At 32.7% G+C, this 20,976-nt stretch overlaps 1 protein-coding gene across 2 annotated transcripts in view; it reads right to left on the bottom strand.

Moving 5' to 3' along the window:
• The window catches only part of LOC141543048 (putative ankyrin repeat domain-containing protein 26-like protein), a 57,683-nt gene extending 50,652 nt beyond the window's left edge, over positions 1-7,031 (bottom strand). The window contains exons 1-5 of one of the 2 annotated variants that reach the window (XM_074267856.1): positions 6,968-7,031; positions 6,503-6,785; positions 5,388-5,502; positions 5,055-5,225; positions 3,429-3,535 (exon numbers count right to left, since the gene is read on the bottom strand). In XM_074267856.1, coding sequence (XP_074123957.1) covers positions 3,429-3,535; positions 5,055-5,225; positions 5,388-5,502; positions 6,503-6,729 — 620 coding nt within the window. In that variant the 5' untranslated portion in view covers positions 6,730-6,785; positions 6,968-7,031. Of the gene's footprint in view, positions 1-3,428; positions 3,536-5,054; positions 5,226-5,387; positions 5,503-6,502; positions 6,788-6,967 lie in introns of those variants that run through there. The other variant, XM_074267857.1, reaches the window with a different exon arrangement.
• Between the last annotated feature and the right edge of the window lie 13,945 nt (positions 7,032-20,976).

The following is a 20,976-nucleotide window of genomic DNA, read 5'->3' on the forward strand; positions in this document are numbered from 1 at the left end:
TTACATATACCTTCGGAATCTAATGCTTATTGTGCAACAAGAAAATGGTATTTACACACATGTATTGTACCTAGGTTATATTGTAACACATGTAAAATGTATGGGATTGCCTGTCATCGGGGGGAGGGAGTATTGGGAGGGGGGAGATAACTTGGAAAAATGAATACAAGGGATAATATTATAAAAATATATAATAAAAATTATTTAAAAAGAATATATATATAATAAAAAATCATTGCCAAATTTATATATAAATTGAAAAAAATAAGATCTAAACAATAATATAAAAAATGATCATTTTACCTACATTAATTTACTTACTCAGTGTCATGGAACAAACTATCAAAAAGCATTAGATAGAGCTAGAAAATTATAAAACAAAAACAAAATTCACTTCCTTGAAGAAAACATCAAGAATATCAAGGGCATTAATGAAAAGAAAATATAAAAGAAGATAGGCTAGCAATACAAGATCTCAAACTACATTATCAAGCACTAATCATCAAAATTTTCTGGTACTGTCCATAAAAGAGTAGTGGAAAAGTGGAACAGAGAATAATCAATGATCATAGCAACCTAGTGTTTGATAAACCAAAAGACACTACCCCTTGGGTTAAGAACTACTCACTACTTGACAAAAACTGCTGCAAAAAAAACTAGAAAACAATAGGACCCAAAGTGGGTACATTGTATACTAAGATAAGGTCAAAGCATGATTTAGACATGAAGCATGATATCATAAGCAAACTGGAAGAGCAAAGAATCATCAGATCTATGGGAGAAGGAACTCATGGACACACAAAAATGTTACAAACTATAAAAACAGATCATTTTTGTTTATAATTTTAAAAGTTTTTATAAAAACAAAAAATTTTATACAACCAAAATTAGAATGAAAGCTTGGAAATAACTTATATAACAAATATTTATGATAAAGGCCTCATTTCCCAAATATATAAAGAACTATGTCAAATTTATTAGAATACAAACAGCTCTCCAGTTAATAAATTGGCAAAGGACATGAGCAAGAATTTTTCAGATGAAGAAACCCAATTTCTCTAAAAGTTTAGAAAGAAGTCAAACAATTCTGAAGTATCATCTCACAACCATTATATTATCTAATATTACAAGAAAGGAAAAAACATGTAAGTTGAAGAATATGTCAGAAAATTGGGACACTAGTGCATTGTTGGTGGAGTTGTGAACTGATCCAACTATGCTGGAGAGTGATTTGAACTATGAGCAACAGACAAGTAAACCTTGAATACCAGAAATATTAGGTCTGTATTCTCATGAGATTATAAAAAAGGGAAAAGGACCTCCATAACAAAAGTATTAATAGTAGTCCTTTTTGTGTTCACCAAATATTGAACACTGAAGGAATGCCCAGCAATTAGAGAAAAGTGAAACAAATTCTCTCTTTAATGGTTTTTCATTTCTTTGTGAAGCAACACTAGTCTTCATCTATATTCCTCCTCATTTTTTTTTAACAAATTGTGTTGTATTCTAAGCTTGCATTAATATAATAGCTCTCTTGTTGGGAGAGATGTTGTTTCCCAACTGATGCAATTTCTGGGCTTTTTTGCCTTTTTTTTTTGGAACAACAATTTAGTATTTGATTGATTTTCTCATTGTGAAGAGTTGATAGCATTTTTAATCACAGCAGATTATAGTTCGCTATTTCTTCTTTATGCTTTCTTCTCATTTGTATTTTTACTTTTAATTCCGGCCAGTCTATGATCTGAAATTCAACTAATTCTGAAATTATTACAACAATAGTAACCAATCATTTCTGTCTATTAGGATAACATTAGTTTTGTGATTGGGATTGGTCTGTCATTGGGTTTTGTTTTGGATTTTTTTTTTGATGATATCCACAAATTTTCTTTCATGCAATGTTAAAATAATACAAGATTTGAAGACACATTCCACTAAAGGGATATTTTGGCTTTTGCCACTGCTCTGCACAAAGTCCAAAAAGAATAGATTGTATATGACAGAAATATTTCCAAAGGCTCCTATTTTGGGATGACATTTTCCTAATTGCGTCAAGCTTTTTGATGTGAAAAAGACCCATATATATATGGTTATATAGAATCCATATTGAAAAACACATGAAAAGTAAGAATTTTCCAGATTCCGTGTAGTTTAATGGGAAGCCCCATTTAATTTAGTTGGTTTACCTATATTTTTGTACATTTGTCTATACATATAGAAATATACACAAAAAAAATTCTGCATGGGTATTGAAAAACAACAATGAACTGGTTTCAAAATTATTGAAAAAAACAAAATCCAGTAGGATCTCATTTGAGAAACAATACAGCATTTCTCTAATGCTCACACTGCCACAAAAGCTCATTTTATAAACATCAGTATTCTTTCAGGAATGATATTTGGCCACAGTAAATTTTTCAAAATACTTAACAGAAACACATGATTTCAGAAGAATCAAAATTGTAGATAATCCCAAAAATCCATGGACATATATATAGTGAGTACCAGTAGGTGATTTATTGATGATTCTGATGTAGTAAGTGATGTCAAAAACATACATGAATAGAAAAAGAGGTGGCCTAATCTTGAATTGAAAACAAAAGCTTGCACTGGTCCTCAAATATTAATAGAACCAAGGGAAGAATTCAGGGAGTTTCCCAGGTTCTTTATGACAAAAGTCCTGTAGGATGAGATTGGATGGATGGGTTAAAATCTGAATCCGTGGCATGAGTATTCACAATGTATAAGATCAAGGGTCCATCAAAATATGTCATCATATCATTCTATTTATTTATTTGCATTTATTAATGTGCATATTCTTAAGAGAAATTGAAACAAGAAGCAGCAGGAAAATACAAGGTATAATCCTCATGGGTGACATTAAACTTACTTCATAAAGAGAATCAACTGAATTATGAGAGTTCAAAACTTCTATGGAATAATCTTAACTAATTTAAAATCAATAAAGAAAACTGCAAATAATAGTCACCAATAAATGATGGTTAGTATGCCCACATGAACTGTTTTTTCTCTTGCAGAGTCATAAATAGGGATTTTTTCCCTTTTCATAGCTGATGTTCCATGCTATAATCCCCATGCAAATGATCTTAAGATTATTTCATGAAGAGAATCAACTGAATTATGAGAGTTCAAAAGTTCTATAGAATAATCGTAGCTGGTTTAAAATCAATAAAGAAAACTGCAAATAGGAAACAATGGTTAGTATGACCAAATGAACTTTTATTTTCCTTCTTGCCTTTATAAATATAAGGATATTTTCTTTTCATACCTGATGTGTGTGGACATTTTTCAATGCTTTGCAATGATATTCAGTTTCAATTATTGTTGTTCACTAAATGTTCCATTATTTAACTTGTTTTATTCCTCAAAATCATTGGGGTTTCATGTCTTTTAAGCTTTAATTATCATACCTCTCAAAGATATCCAAGGCATTCACATTTGCTCCATTCTTTAACAGAAAATCTGCCATATCACACTTATTTGCTCTAACTGCAAAAAAAAGTGGTGTAAGGCCTTCCTGCAAAGTTAGAATAAAGATATTGTTATATTAAGTAAGCATTCTATATTTATTTCAGTTCAATTTATGACATTTTGCAAATATCTTGTGAATTTGCTAATGACATGTTAAGAAAATATGGTACAATGGAACACTAGAGTGAGAAGACTAGAGCATTAATCTTGCTTCTGTTAGTTAATCCCTATGTGACCATAAAGCAAATTATTTCATCTGTCTGGGCTGTAAGTTTCCTTATATGTAAAATGATAGAGTAAAACTAGATATCAAATCACAAAATAGAAATTCAAATTTTCTAAGAGAATCTTCCATATTATTTCATGAGGATCTTCTCTCTTTTTTTCATTTCATAAGCAATTATTGTCCAAATGGAGCCAAACTTATTTCATCGGAACTCTACTAAGGTACAGTTATATCCTGGCTGAGATTAAAGTTGAAAACTACTTGTTTTTACCCATTCTCCTGAGGTGTACAACAAACTCAACAACAAGAAATTAAAAAAATTAAAAACAAGTCTTGTTTGAGAGGGCTAAACCTGAAACAAAGTCATTCACCTAGCATTTTCCCTTTCTTATCAACCTTCCTAATATATTTGTTGTTGTTGTTGTTGTTGTTTTTTCTCTTTCAAGTGGCAATGACTAAGAATTAGGTCTTAACAAATCAGAAACCATTCAGCAGTTCTAGAAAGGAAAATGTGTAGTCATTAGGATAAAGAAAACATGTCCTTAAGAATTTTTTTTCCTGTAAAAACTCTGTCTGTGTAGCTATATCTAGTAGGAACAAACTTCAAAAGGTTTTTTCTAAAAGCTTTATGGCATTTCCTCATGACAAAGTCACATTGTAAAGGTCTATATGTAGAAAAGCAATATAGGTAATATCTGCTGGAACTAATGCATTCTGAGAAGCAGACCTAATATACCATGCAAAGAAGATTCTGGAGAGACAGATTTGATGGAACAGCTAGCTGGCATCAAAGTTAGTAAGACCTAGATTTAGGCCCTGCAGCTGACACATATACTGAGTGGGTGATCATGTAGTACCTCCAGGACTCTCCCTAACACACTGGGTTTCTTAACTTTTTCTTTGTCATGAACCACTTTTTAGAATCATATTTTTAAATGTCTAAAATAGATAAAAAAGAAATAAAACCAATTACATTGAAATAACTATAAACTTATTGTAGCATTTTTAAAGTTAATGGATCCCAGTTGAAGAATCCATATTCTAAAGATTAAATCATAAAGCAATCCATGGTCTAAATCAGTAGAGGGAATTTCCTTCTTAGGAGTTCCACTGTGAATGAAATCTCTCCAGTGTAATATGTGCTCCCTGCCTTCCTCACCCCTCCATCCTACGTTAGAAATTCTGAAGACTAATGAACTTCAGAATTATGGCAGAATGATTTTAAATTATTTTCATTAAAGAAATACTTCCATAAATAAATGAATTATAAAATGTGTACATTGGATACTATGATTTTAGATGATAATCTACTTTATTTTACAAGATTGTTAGTTTCTACCTTGTTTTTTGATTCAATATCAGCTTTATAGTGAAGCAGTTTTGCTGCGATGTCTATGTTCTGAAAATACGCAACGTAGTGAAGAGCATTGTTGTTGTTGTCTCCAATATTAGGGTCTGCACCATGTTCAAGCAAGATAGTTGCACACTTCTCCTGCTGACATTGGATTGCCTGTCAATAGTATAGAAAGAAATAATACTGTAATATAAAATTTAGTATATTCAAGCAATATTGGTGATATTTAAATGAGCTATTTACTAATAGTTCATTTTCTTAATCAAAAACAGAAATCCAAATTCATTTCATTGAACAGCATGGTTAACTAATGCATACCTTCATTAAAGGTGTTCGACGATCTTGATCCAACAAATCCAGTTCACATTTTCTTTCTACTAATAGGGACACAACATCTAAATGTCCAGTAACACAGGCCAGATGAAGACATGTTCTACAGAAATGAAAGAACAATGCAATTCTTTGATATTATACTGCAGCAATCAATATTGCAATATTGTTAGGATAATTTTTAATATACCATTCATTAGTATTTTTTATGCCTAAACTGTAAATCATTTCCAAAATAAATGGCCACTTATCTCATATAAATAAATACAAAATGTGGGTTAACTCTCATTGCTGGATGTGATACACAAAATTGCTCAAGCAGGAGAACTATATCTAGCAGATCAATGTAGATTTCACTACAGATTATCAAGGGAACTTTGCTCAGGTTCTGATCTGGATTGCTTCACCTCTCCTGAGGTAACTTGCTGGCCCCTTGTACTTTGCGATTAACCATTGTAATACCAAATAGAGCAGAGATCCTACTGGCATGGCCCACTGCAACACAGAACTCATGAATTCCAGAGATCTGCCAGCCTTGGCCTTCCTGTAACTGGGATTATAGGTGAGCTTCACTGTGCCTGGTGGTTAAGTCTAATAACTTTTATCACAAAGATATTTGTCCACAATTAGAAAATATTTAATGAAGCAGCTGCCTCATAAAATCCCTTATACATTTACATATTGTATCTTTGTACAAGCACATGTGCATGTGTGTGCATTGTCTACAAACACTCACTGAAATGCAGCTCTAGGTGGCCATAGGCTATTCCAGCAGGAGTATTGGCTCTCATGTTGTACTGATTTAAGAATATGCCAGTTGGACTCTGGCTAAAGCCAAAGGAAGGATTTTCCAGTTCACTGAAAATGGACAGGCAGGAGGGAGGAGGCATCACCAATAAAAACTGTGACCAGTAAAAAACAAGTGACTTGTTATCCAATGTCTCGGAGTCAAAGCCTGACTCTAACCCTGTCTCAGGCACTCAGGTGTTTTGATTTCGAGAAGGTTAATTGGGGCAGGGGACAAACATTCAGATGGAGGGATGGGAGTAGGATGTGTGAGGTTCCGTTGGTGGGGGCTTTGGCTTCTCTAGCTTTGCTCTTACCGCTTCTTTTTATCCTGATCGTTTACACTGTTTTTTCCTAACAGCAGCCGATACTGCACTTTATCCACTTTGCCTGCCAAGGCAGCTTTGTGAATCTTCCGGAGGTCCTTGTTCTGGATCATGTATCCTGGGATGTAGAGGGATTTTTGGAACCCAAAGAACTTCGGCAGCTCGATGGAGGGACCAGGTGGAAACTGCTCTTTCTTGCCGAAATGAAAAAGCTTCATTTTGGAAGCAGGCTTCAGGGCCGGGAGGGAGTTCTCCCTCCCTGCCCCTCAGCCTGCTACGGAGGAATTAAAGGAAAAAATAAAGGAGAAATTAAAGGGAAAAATAAAGGGAGAATTAAAGGGGAAAATAAAGGGAGAATTAAAGGGAAAAATAATAAATTAAAGGGAAAAATAAAGAGGGAATTAAAGGAGAACTAAAAAGGGAAATGCCAATAACCCGAGCCAGAGGTTTACAAACCTGTGAGCCCGCAACAGTAAGAAACAATTCAGCCCTAGAGCCCACTGGAACTCTGGCAATGGCAGGAGGGGAACTGAACTGCGCGTGCTTTTATCAGGTCCGCAGCTCACGCGGATGCAATAAAGGATGAAGACACGCAGTGGTGAGTGCGGAAGTGTGGATACATTAGCTCTCACCTCACAGAGTGGAGATCAAGATCCAGAGGGTGGTTGAGCTTTAGGTCTCGCGTTCGAATTTCGGGAGCTGCTCTGTTGCTTACTTTCGTAATTAAGAGCAAAGCACTTTCTCTTGGAGTTTCGGTTTATTTTTAAAAAATTGATAATCTCCCGAGTCTCTTGCAATCACAATTCTTTGAAGCTGAAAGAGGCGCCGAGCCTGAAAACTATCCTAAGGGCCCGGATGGACAAATGTAGTGTAAGTGCCTCTTTTGATTCTTCCTACCCTGTTACTGCCTTCAAATGTGTTGGGGAAGAATTTGGAGCAGCCGTACAACTGGTCTCAATAATGTAACCCTGAATTTACGCCCATCCTTTAAATTAAAATTTAAATTGCTTTATTGATAGTTAAAAATGGAGGGGGCAGAAAGGGAAGGAGGATTCCAGCAATTCAATGGAAAAAGATGTATCACTTTTAGTGGATTTTAAAATATCCTAATGGTAGATGAGATCCAGATTGGGTTTTTAAAGGTGTTACTTTCTAGGAGGTTCACTGATGAATTCAGAGACAAGAGATACGGATATGATAGAAAAGAGTAAGAGAACATATGGCTATTTTCAAATATTCTACAAGGATACTTTGATTCTCTGTATTAGTTTATATCATAGTGTTTCACGCTTCCATTAGGAGAGATCATCAAAGGTGGCTTTGTTTTTAAGTAACATATATTGTGGATTAGAAGGTATTAGTATTTTGTTGCTACTTTCTACTGGCTGGGGTTCAACCTCCAATCTGTAAGGACATTTCTGCAACTTTCTCGATCCTGCTTTTTCCTGACACCTCTTTATTCCATTCATGATGTGAACTGTATTCTTTGCATCACCAACTCACATTGATTTCTTTCAGTTCCAAATTCACTGAACCTAAGAATACAGAAAGAATGTATAGCCACCCCGATGACCCTCACTCCCAACACGCTCCCCCCACTGTTCCTGTTGCCAATTTTGGTTCTCCTTGGTCTTCTTTGTTTCCCCCCTTCCTCCCTCCTCATCGCCATTCCCTTGTCCCCTTCTCCTTTTCCCTACCCCCTTTTCATTTTCCCTTTTTTTTTCTTTTCTTCTTTTCCTTCTCCTAGTCCCCCTTCCCCTTCCCCTAATACTTCCCTCCCTTGCTTTTCCAACAAATCAAAATGTCAGTTCACCTTGTACTTCTTTTGGTTTCAGTAGGGATTGTTTGTGATCCAGTTTCTAAATCTGGTGATCAACATGTTGGTTATACTTGTGACAAGGCAAGATCTAATCAAGAGATATATTCTCTCCATTGTTTGTTCCTTACCTGATGATATCCTGTAGAACTTCGAAGTTGCTTATGATCTTCTATAACATTCTCTAACATTTAGCACCAGAATATATTTTGAACAGATTTGGACAATGGTTTGGCTAATTCAAAGCCCCACTGAGCAAGTAATAACTCCATCATCATATATGTATTATACTGTGTATATATTGTGGACAGCAAATTGGTCATGAATGATATAATTATTTGAAAAGGCATGTACTCCTTGGGGAGAAGGCCAATGTATATGAAGAATAAAAAAGTAAATCTAGTTTGTCAGTACTCAAATACAGAGACAAATCATTAAAATTTAATGACTTATGGGCATTTGGCTGTAACCCAGTATGAAATCTGTGGCAGTTGAAACACATTTTTATGAACTTTTAATGAATACAGATGAAAATAGACTAGATAAAAATGGACAAATAATTCCTCTTACAATGATTGGTGATATGAATAGCTCCCAAATACATAATAACTTTATGGCTTATATACTTTTATCTCTATTTTTGCTGCAAATTTACAACAAACAGTTGTACTTAAAATAATTTAAGTATTATCATTCCTGGCTAGGGAACACAGCTAATAAATGAAAAGGACTAGATTTGAACTCAAGTTGTATGGATCACAAATTTAATAAAGCCATTCTTTTGAAGTTTCTCCCTGGTTTTCCTACTTATGGGACACATTTGTATTGTATGCCCTTTTCTCCAGTTGTTTTTGAGAAAATATAGATTATGTCTCCATCTGATTGAATCTATTTTTGTTAAGTCTTCCCATTGTTTCTGGAGGCAGAGTTTAGTTTGATTCCAATTTTTTCAAATACTGAAGCTTATGAATTGGTCACATACATCAATTGGATTTGCACTACATGGTTGAATTGGGCTAGAACCAATGGCCATATTTGACATACATATAACTTCAAATAGTGTAAAAATGTGGACCAACTTCAGAGAAGTCATTATTTGTATTATTTACGAGTTATCTGTATACCCATAGTACTGACTGAAGAATCCGTGGGTTAGTTCAATCCCCTGTCCCCCTCCTTAAATTTTCTTATTCCTTTGTGTTGTCCAATCATAAGGACTCCTCAAAAGATTCATGGGAAAGTAGAGTAAGGGAATTGTGAAAGATTTATCTTTTCCAAAGTCAATTAGGTGACTTGAGTCCAAACCTCAAAATGGATGAGCCCAGGTGACTTTGTAAATTTCAGAAGGTCATGAGGCTCTGGAAGGTCACTAGATCTGTGGCTCTAGTGTTTACTGGAGTGGACAGTTGTGGTGGTAGCAGCAGGCTAGAAGAAAAAGAAGAATTAGCATTTAAGAAAAAGGAGACACTGGAAAAAAAGATCTGCGTTTTTTTTTATTTCTTTCCATGGAGGAAAATTTAGATTCTCCGAAGTAATACTTATGTAAACACTAGCTATTGTCCCTTTGAAACAGGGTAACAGTGAGGAGAAGGGAGAGAGAGAAGCCAATGCATGTTCTAAAGGCTTTCAATTTCATTGCTTTTTCCTGCTATTTCAATGTCAGACTTTAACCAAAATTGAATCTTGGGAAAAGGGTGAAGGCAGGTGAAAGGAAAAAAAAAATTCTTTGGGGCTTTTGCCAAGAGGCATGTAGTTTAAATTGATGTAGGGATGTTAGCACAATTTTGGAACCTTTGCATTTGTAGGGCACAGTGGATTGAGTCCAAGACAGGGAGTGAGAAAGATCATAATTGTTTACTATGTATATGACAACGGACAAGACGCTTACCTTCAGTTTGCCTCAGTTACCTCATCTGTAAAATGTGGAGAATAATAGCAACTATCTCCCAGCATTGCTGTGAGGATCAAATGAGCTAATATTCACAAAGTGCTTAGCACAGAACCTGGCATGTAGCACTATGTTAGTCATGATGATGATGAAGATGATGATGATAATTATTAGAGATGTTCCTTAGAGGATTCTTGTGAAGTTATGGGAGGCTTTCCATATAGCATTGAGTGCAGACTTCATTAGCTAGATTTCTGGTAGGTCCTCTAGATTTGACTTTTTTGGGTATTTACTCTAGCACTAACCTTAAGAATATTGTAAGGTGCCAGAGGTAATGGATATTGTCCTTTATTTTCAATAAGGATTACTTAGGACCTAGCAGCTTCCACCTTAAAAGAGTGAAGGACTTGTAATATCATATTCTGATGGGGAAAGTAACTTAGAATGCAGCCAAGAATAAATTACCCTGCCAAATTGAGCATTTTCTTTCAGGGAAGAAGATGAACATTAAATGAAACAGGTGAATTCCATTTATTTCTAATGAAAAGACCAGAGCTGAACAGAAAATTTGACTTCCAAATATAGAACTCAAGAGAAACATACAAAGGTAAAAAGACAAGAACTCTTGAGAACTGTATTTCTGTTATGGATATACATAGAGAGTGTTTTATAATTTGATTTTACTGTTATAAAAATAGAGGTGGAAAGGTGATTGTACTACAAAAACATGGAAATGAGGGAAATCATACCTTCATAAGTGGCAAAGAAGCTAGAGTTTTCCCGTTTAATCAAATAGTACCTTCCTATAGTGAGAGTCTATTGTGTCTTGTGTACCCAACCTATTCTATTGCTCTACTAGTCTATTTCTCGGGCAGTATCAAATACTTTTGATGACTGCTCCTTTATAATAGAGTTTTATGTCTGGTATTGGTAGACTATCGTCCTTTGAATTTTTTCCCATTAATTCTCTTAAAATCCTTGAATTTTCTGTTTCCAGATTCATTTTGTCATGCTTATAAAATAATTTTGGGCAGTTTGATTTGTATGGTCATAAAGTGAATTAATTTAAACATAATTGTCATTTTTATTATATTAACTTGGCCTAACAAAGAGCAACTTTCTTTGTGTGAAAAGTGTTTGGTAATTGTGTTCTCATAGGAAATTTATTTTCTCTAAAGTCATTTTAAATGGAATTTATCTATCTCTTGTTACTCAGCATTTTTGCCAACGTATAGAAATGCTGGTGATTTATTTCAGCTTACTTTGTATCCTTCAACTTTGCTAAAGTTATTTCAAGTAATTTTTGGTGGATTATCTAAATAGACCATCATTTCATGTGCAAAAAATGATGAGTTTCTTTCTTCATTGCCTATTCTAATTCCTTCTAGTTCTGTTTTATTATTGCTAGAGGCTACATTTCTAGTACAAAATTGAATGTAATAAATGGCATCTTTGTTTCATCACTGATGTAATTGGGAATGCATGCAACTTTTTACATTAGAAACAATACTTGCTAATAGTTTAAGAAAGAAGATGCTAATAATTTTAAGAAAAAGCTCCATTTATTCATATAGACTGAAGTGATTTTAATATTAATGGATGCTGTATTTTGTCAAAAGTTTTTTCTGCATCTATTGAAATTATATGATTTCTGTTACCTTTTTTATTGATATGGTCAATTATGGCAATAGTTTTCTTTATATTAAACCAGCTCTGCAATCTGGGTATAATTCATATTTGGTCAAAGTGTATTGTCATGTTAATAAATTGTTGAAATATTTTGGTGACAAATTATATATATATTTGTTTTGGCTTGTCTTGGTTTAAGTATCAGCACCATATTTTTGTATAAAAGGAAGTTGGAGTTGTTTTATGAATGATTGGTTGTAATTGATTTGTAAATGCATCTGGGCCTCAGAAATTTTTTTTTTCTTAGAGAAAATACCTCAATTCCTCTTTTAAAAACAGGAATATTAATACTTATTGTTTTGTTAATCTGAGCATTGAATATTTTTGTTAATATTTAACCATTTCAATTTGTCAGATTTATTGGACAAAATAGATCCTAATTAGTGCTTTAATTTCTTCTTCAATGGTAAGTTAAAACTTTTCATTTTTCATGGTAGTAATTTTTTTTCTTTTTCTAATTAAAATAACCAAAATTTATGTATTTGGTTGGGTTTTCATAAAACCAATTATTAATATTATTAACTAGTTTAATAATTAGTTCAATAGTTTTATTCCTTTCAATTTTATTCATCTCTCCTTTGATTTTCAGTACTTCTAACTTGGTATTTGATTTTTTTTTATTATTCATTCTTTTTTCAACTCTTCTACTTGAATGATTCTCTTTCTCAATTTTATTCATTTAAGCATTTATAAATATAAAATTTCCCCTAAGAACTATTTGACTATCTCACAATATTATGTAATTGTCTCATTGTCATTCTCTTCAATGATTTTTTTTGTTTGTTTCATTCATTCACTCTTTAGGATTAGTTAATTTAATTTGTAATTATTTTTAGTCTATCTTTTCCTGGACCTTTACTGAATTTAATTTTATTGCATTTTATCAGAAGAGGATATATTTACTATTTCTATTTTTTTGCATTTCCTTATGAGTTTTTTTGTGCTATAGAACATCTTATCAAGATTTTTTCCTCTTTATTAGGTCTGTTTTAGCTTTTTGCTTTCACTGAAATATTGCTACCCCTGCTTTTTTGCTTCATAATGTATTCTAATGCAGCCTTTTGTTCTTATTCTGTTTTGCTTTATGTCAAAAAATTTTTTCTAGACAATGGTTTTTATGTTTTCATGGTTATTAAGTGTTTGATTTTTAAGCCACTCTGTTATCTGTTTACATTTAGTGCAAGAGTTCATTCCAATTACATTTATTTTTGTGATAAATTTATTTATTTTTAATACACATTGCTTTATGAACCATGTTGGGGGAGAAAAACTGGAGCAAAAGAGGAAAAAATCATTGGAAATAAAAAGAAAAGAATTGGTTAAAAAAAAAAAGAGGAGGAGGAGGAGGAGGAGAAGAAGAAGAAGTGAAAATAGCATGTGTGGATTTACATTCAGATTCTTTAATTCTTTTTCTGTATGCAGATGGCATTTTCTGTCCAGAGACTACAGGAATTGTTTTGGATCACTGAACTTCTGAGAAGAACCAAGTCTTTCATAGTTGATAATTGTGCATTTTTGCTGTTACTATATAAAACTTATTTCTGGTTCTTCTGGTTTGGCTCAGCATCAGTTAACTCATGTAAATGTTTTCAGGCCTTTCGAAAATCACCTTATTCCTCATTTTTTATGCGACAATAATATCCCACTCTCTTCATATGTCACAATTTGATCAGCCATTCCCCAACTAGTGGGTAGATACTCATTTTTCATTTCTTTGCTATTACAAAAAGATCACAAACTTTTTAAAAATATAAATGTGGGTCATTTTCCTTCTTTTGTGATTTCCTTAGGATACAGACCCAATAATGGCACTGTTGGGTAAAATATATGCAAGTTTAATAATTCTTTAGCTCCAGATTGCTCTCCAGAATGATTGGATCATTTCAACAATTCCACCAACAAAAGTTTTTCCACATCTCCTCCAACATATATCATTATCTTTTCCTGTCATCTCAAGTCAATCTGATAAGTTTGAGATGGCATTTCACAGTTGTTTTAATGTGCATTTCTCTAATCAACAATAATTTAGAGCATTTTAATATGAATTTAAATGACTTTAATTTCTTTTATTTTACATTTTGTTTTTTATTAAAGCTTTTTGATTTTTTTTTATTATTATTGTAGCTTTTTATTGACAAAACATATGCATGGGTAATTTTTCAACAGTGACCCTTGCAAAAACTTCTATTCCAACTTTTTCCCTCCTTTCTACCCCCTCTCCTAAATGGCATGTAATCCCATACATGTTAAAGATGTTGAAGTATATGTTAAATGCAATATATGTATACATATTTATACAGTTATCTTGTTGCACAAGAAAAATCGGATTTAGAAAGAAGGTAAAAATAACTTGTGTTTTTTCGCTGGGTGTATGTAGCTGGTTCTGTTCATTACTGATCAACTGGAACTGATCTGGATCATCTCATTGCCGAAGATAACTACTTCCATCAGAACTGATCCTCATATAGTATTGTTGAAATGTATAATGATCTTGTTTTGCTCATTTCACTTAGCATCAGTTCCTCACTCTCCAAGAGATGACTTTAATTTCATCATCTCTTCATATCCTTTGACCATTCATAAATTGAAGAATGACTTCTATTCTTATAAATTTGGCACAGTTCTTTATATCATTTAGAAATGAGTCTTTTATCAGAAACACTGGCTGTGAGATTTTCCCAACTTTGTAATTTTCTTTTAATTTTGTTTCTGTTGGTTTTGTTTATGCTGAAACAATATAATGTATTGTAATCAAAATTGTCTATTTTGCATTTCATAAGGTTCTCTAGTTCTCTACTTTTAAATTCCTTCTTTCTTCAAAGATCTCATAGGCAAATTATCCCTTGATCTTCTAATGTGCCTATGGTATTGATCTTTATGCCCAAATCATATACCCATTTTCACTTCTAAGCCACCATTCTTTGTCTTTTTTTCATTAATTCATTGATATTCTTCCCTTTTTGTTCAGGTGATTTTTTAAAAAAATTTTTTCTAGCTCTACAAAATAAATTTGGCAGTTTTATTGGTATAACAACAGAAAGATCAATTTTAGGTAGAATTTTCATCTTTCTCATAATAGCTTGGTCTAACTATGAACAATTGTTATTTTCCCAATTGTTTAGACTTTACTTCATTTGTGTATGAAGTGTTATGTAATTGTGTTCATATGGTTCCTGGGTTTGTCTTGACAGGAAGACACCCAAATATTTTATTTGGTCTACAGTTATTTTAAATCAAATTTCTATCTATTGCTACTGGACTTTGTCAGCGATATTTAGAAATAATGATTCGTATGGGTTCATTTTATATCTTGCACCTTTGCTAAAGCTATTAACTTTTCAAGTAGATATTTAGGTAATTTTCTAATATTCTCTAAGTATATGATCATTTCATCTTCAAAGAATGATAGTTTTATCCCCTCATTACTTATAGGAATTATCCTTTCATTTCTTTTTCTTTTCTTATTGTTAAAGTCAATATTTTTAGCACAATGACAAATAAAAGTGCTGATAATAGGCATCCTTATTTTGGGAATCTGATCTTATTGGGAATATGTCCAGCTTCACTCCATTACAAATGAAACATCCTGTGGGTTTTATATACTACTTATTATTTTAAGAAAAATTTACTCCATGCTCTCATGTTTTTAATAGAAATGGGTGTTGTCCTTTATCAGAAGATTTTTTGGCATCTGTTGAGATTATCACATGATTTCTCTTAGTTTTGTTATTGATATTTTTTATTATGGCAGTAGTTTTGTTGATTATGGCAATAGTTTTCCTGATACTGAACCATCCCTGCATTCCTGCTATAAATCCCACTTGGTCCTAATGGTTATCCTGCTGATATGTTGCTGTAAACTCTTTCTAATATTTATTTAAAATGTTTTATTCATTAGGGAGATTGGTCTGCAATTGTCTCTCTCTGTTTTGGCTCTTCCTGATTTAGATTATCAGTTCCATATTTGTATCATAGAAGGAATTTAGCAGGGATCCTTCTTTGCCTATTTTTTCCAAACAGTTTATTTAGTATTAAAATTGTTCTTTAAATGTTTGGTAGAATTCACCTGTAAATCCATCTGAACCTGAAGATGTTTTTCTTAGGGAGTTCATTGATGGCTTGTTCAATTTATTTTTTCTAAAAGGACACTATAATAATAATTAATTTCCTCTTCTATTAATCTGGGCAATTTATATTTTTTGTAAATATTCATCCATGTCAGTTAAATTATCAGGTTTTCTGGCATAAAGGTGAGTAAAATAGCTCTTTTATTTTATTTTTTTTATTTTTGGTCTGTTCACCCTTTTCATTTGTGATAAAAAAAAACTATCACTATTTTTCTGATCAATTTAACCAAATGTTTTATTAATTTTAATATTTTTTCCATAAAACCAGCTCTTACAATAGTTTTCTTAATTTCAATTTAATTAAGCTCTTTCCATTCCAGAATATCTAATTTGGTATTTAATTGGGACTTTTAAATGTTCTGCCTTTTTTCGTTGTATGCCCAATTACACTGAAATTTACTCATTGCCATGACAGGACACAGCACAATTGGCATTGCTCTATGAAAAGTAGTTTTTACCATATATAACCAAGCATTAGTAATAATCCCAGTCTTAGAGTGAGAAGATTTAAGGTTCAAGCCTCCAGTCTCCTACTGTTATAGTGCGGATTGAGAACTGGAAGGCACTGCAGGGGCCCAGGCCTAAGCCTCTAATATCTCTGTAAGAGATGTGTTAATTTTCATAAGGTTGCTAAATCAGCTTCTAGATAGGGATGTGGCTTAGTGAATAGTCAAGACCACCTGAATTTGAATCTGTTCTTGGGCTCTTGGCTAACTGTCCAAATGATCTAGACAAATCACCTAACCTCTTTTATAGCTTGTTTACTCATTTGTAAAATAATTATGAGTAGTGCTTTTCCCAAGAAATTTTTGTGAGCAGGCTGTGAGATAATGTATGACAGATAACTGCTATGAAAACTTAACATGCTACATAAATATTAGCCATTGTTATTTTATGGTAACTTTATATAAACTTACTACTTTACCTTTATGTATTTTGTAGGACAAAGGAAAGATAGCAGCAGATACTCTTGATGGCCTCACTCAGTCACTTGAGACAGGTACAGAGGATTGTAATTTACCTTCCTCAAATTATACTAAGGGTAGAAATAGTTTTAAATTTTCTAATGGAATACCAGTGTCAAACAGAAACCAAATCTGTAATAATATGCAAGAAAATAACACAAGTTCTATTCCATTGACCCATAGTATAATAGAGGTGACTTTGTGTTCTCTTGGAGGCTCTGGCATTGGTGTCTAATATCTGGCAGGTTTAACAAGCTAAAAAGGATTATTTTGGCTTCAGGGTGATGATTTTTCAGCAACAGAAGTTCTCAAAGATGAGTTACTACTTGTTTCAATGAAAAAAGAATTATATACTTATTGTGTGCCAAATACACAAACTTTAGATTAGAGAAAGTCCTTGTTCTCAGAGAGTGTGGAATCTGCTAGGGAGATAGAGCCTACACAGATAACACAGGTAATAGGAAAAAATAGATACTTAACAGTTTAATATTTATTTTAAGTATTTATTATTTAACAGTTTATATTTATTTGGGATTATATTATTTAAGTCATATTGCTATGTGAGGTATAAAATGGAAAAGAAAATCAGTTATCAAGATTTAAAAAAAAACTTTATGAAGGTAGCATTTATGCTGTATTTTAAAGGATGGGCTTGAATTCATTAGGTCACGGAAGTCCAGGAGGACTGGAATGAAAATATTAAAGATGGAAATTGTGAGCAAAGAGGTAGAAAAATGACAGTGAAAAATCAAATTTTACTGGACAGTATATAAGAAAAATAAGTAAATATTAAAAGATAAGCTATTAAAATTGTTGGAGGACTAGCTTTGTGTGTATAAACAAATCACTTAATCTTGGAATTCATTTTCTTAATCTATAAAAGACTTACTTCACAGGATAATTTTGGGGAAATTATATTGTAAACCATCACTTAATGTGTATTATACATATTGAATTTAAGCATAAAGTGTATGAATTTTACTTTGTTTATAATAGAAAAGCACTGAAGAGTGATTAAACATTAAACATTAAACATTAACATGATTAGGTGATTAAAGTGAACTCTTTTATGCAAAGAATGAGTAAAATAGTAGAATCTTTCTCTAGAATCTTTCTCTAAGTGACCAAAAATATTAACAATCTCACAAAATTTCTGCCTACTTTTTATAATTCTTCTATCAATCAGCATGGCATATATGATAGTGAACTAGAAATGATGTCATGAATACTTATGCAAATTCTGCCTTATCTACCCACTAACTGTGATTCTCAAAGAGTCGTCTAATTTCTCTGTGCCTGCTTGTGGCTTCTTTTGCTTTAAATCTTGCATCTTAGATATCCTTTACTGTCATATTCACTACCAATTACAATCAGTTCCCTTAACAGCCCTGTTCTCCCCTACATCTTTGCTGCTTCAATTCTGTTGAATGTTGAAACATATAGAGAATTGAAAGTTGCCAAGGAAAACCCAATAACCAAATCTGTTAAATTTGTAATTTGATATAGCACACTTTTCTAGTTCTGTGTTAGGTCTAAATTTAGCTATTGTTCCTTCTGCAGAATAAAGTACCTGGGTTTTGTAACAGTTATTTTCCTAATGCATGGATGATTTTTTTTTTACTTTGTTGTGGCATTTCTGTTATATTTTGGTTTAAGGTACCAGAAATCTGGCTAATGATTAAATGAGGAAGGATATTGCTGTGTATAAATGATTTATAGTATAAATCTCTAAAAGACAAGCAGTATTTCCATATAACTATTTGAGGTAAAACACATTTATGATACATTTAAAATAATTTAGCATATTTGTAATTTATAGATATAAATTATAAATTAAATATAAAATGTATTTTATTAATCTTATTGTTCCCAGTCAGAGTATACATGTTTACTTTTCACTTATTTTTCTTATATTAAAAGGACTTCCAAGGTTTCAAATAGTGATTTTTTAAATAGTCTTTTTTTTTAAAATAAAGTAATGTGTAACATAGAGATTCTGTTTAGTGGTCTACACTAACCCAAAGTAGATTATTTTAAATCTATTGAGAAAATGATTTTTTGGCATAATCTTAGAGTCTATTTTATCAGAGCCAAAGAATCTGAATTCTAAATATACTGCTACTGCTGCACAGATTTAAACTCCTAATGTGTTTCTTTACCTTTGGGAAAATAAGAAAGTACTTCTGACATATAAACTATCAGTACAATTTAAACATTCACAATGAACATGATTCAAAAGAGAATTTAAGCATTTGGTAAAGATAATTATTAGACTACAGGACAAATTCTCAGAAAGAAAGAAAACTAAATACCAGTAAAAGAATCAAAAAGCAGAATGTGATTGAGAACTCTATGAAGGCAGAAATAATTTCTAATTAGTGCCCATTCTTATTTCATCTTATTTTTGAAGCACAGATAATCTTTAATTCACATATTTATCAAGTGCCTTTTATGAGATTATCATTGTTGTGGGTACTGAAGCTTTAAAACAAAAACTGAGTGTTATCAGGAAGTTTACATTCCAAACGAGAAATACAAAAGTAAATACAATAACTTCATGGAAATTTGGAGCATTAAATGAGGCATATTTTTCAGGGGAAAACAGTAGCAGCAACTTCATGTAGAAGAAAGTACTGAATTAGAATTTCAAAGAAACAAGAAATTCTAATGGAGGGGAGGTTAGGAAAGCAGCAGTGCAGTCCAGGCTGGGAAGACAACCAACACTAGGATATGGCTTTAGGAAATGGATTTCTCTGTTGTCCTGTGTAGAAGCAAAAGTAGGACAACTTAATTAGATTGTAGACTGGAAGAAGGTGAATAATGTATAATAAGGTCAGATATGTAGTTTCTGTTGCTGATATGCTGTAAATATATTTTTCCAAATCCTCAGTAAATGTCCTAGTCCCCTGCTATACACAAAATATTTTTTGAAACTTTAGGGCAGATAAGAGAAGAATATGACATGGCCTGAGCTGTTATGGAGCTTACACCCTTGGAAATGATACTGTTTTTCTTGGTGATCTCATCGGCTGCTCATGACTTGCTTTAATACCCTTATGGAGGAAAGATTTCCATAGTAATATATACTCAGCCCTAGAGAGAGACTAAAGCTCCTTCCATATGTCACTAATGTTTTGGTTATCTCAAAAGGGATTTGCCACATGCATCATTTTTTAAAATTATTATAGAATTTATATATTTACAAGATATATGCAAGGTAATTTTTCAGCATTGACAACTGCAAAACCTTTTGTTCCAACTTTTCCCCTCCTTCACCCCACCCCTTTCCCCAGATTGCATCTTGACCAATACATGTTAAATATGTTAAAGTATAAGTTAAATACAATGTGTGCATACATGTCCAAGCAGTTATTTTGCTGTATAAAAAGAATTGGACTTTGAAATAGTGTACAATTAGCCTGTGAAGGAAATAAAAAATGCAGGCAGACAAAAATAGAGGGACTGGGAATTCTATGTAGTGGTTCATAATCATTTCCCAGAGTTCTTTCATTGGGTGTAGCTGGTTCAATTCATTACTGCTCTATTGGAATTTATTTGGTTCATCTCATTATTGAAGAGGGCCAAGTCCATCAGAATTGATCATCATATAGTATTGTTATGGAAGTATATAATGATCTCCCGGTCCTGCTCATTTCACTCAGCATCAGTTCATATAAGTCTCTCCAGGCCTTTCTGAAATCATCCTATTGGTCATTTCTTACAAAGCAATAATATTCCATAATATTCATATACCACAATTTATTCAGTCATTCTCCAATCCACTTAGTTTCCAGTTTCTTCCCTCTACAAAGAGGGCTGCCACAAACATTCTTGCACATACAGGTCCCTTTCCCTTCTTTAAAATCTCTTTGGGATATAAGCTCAGTAGTAACATTGCTAAATCAAAGGGTATGCACAGTTTGATAACTTTTTCAGCATATTTCCAAATTGCCCTCCAGAGTGGCTGGGTGTGTTCACAA

This window comes from Sminthopsis crassicaudata, chromosome 5 (genome assembly GCF_048593235.1).
Source record: "Sminthopsis crassicaudata isolate SCR6 chromosome 5, ASM4859323v1, whole genome shotgun sequence".
Lineage (NCBI taxonomy): Eukaryota > Metazoa > Chordata > Mammalia > Dasyuromorphia > Dasyuridae > Sminthopsis > Sminthopsis crassicaudata.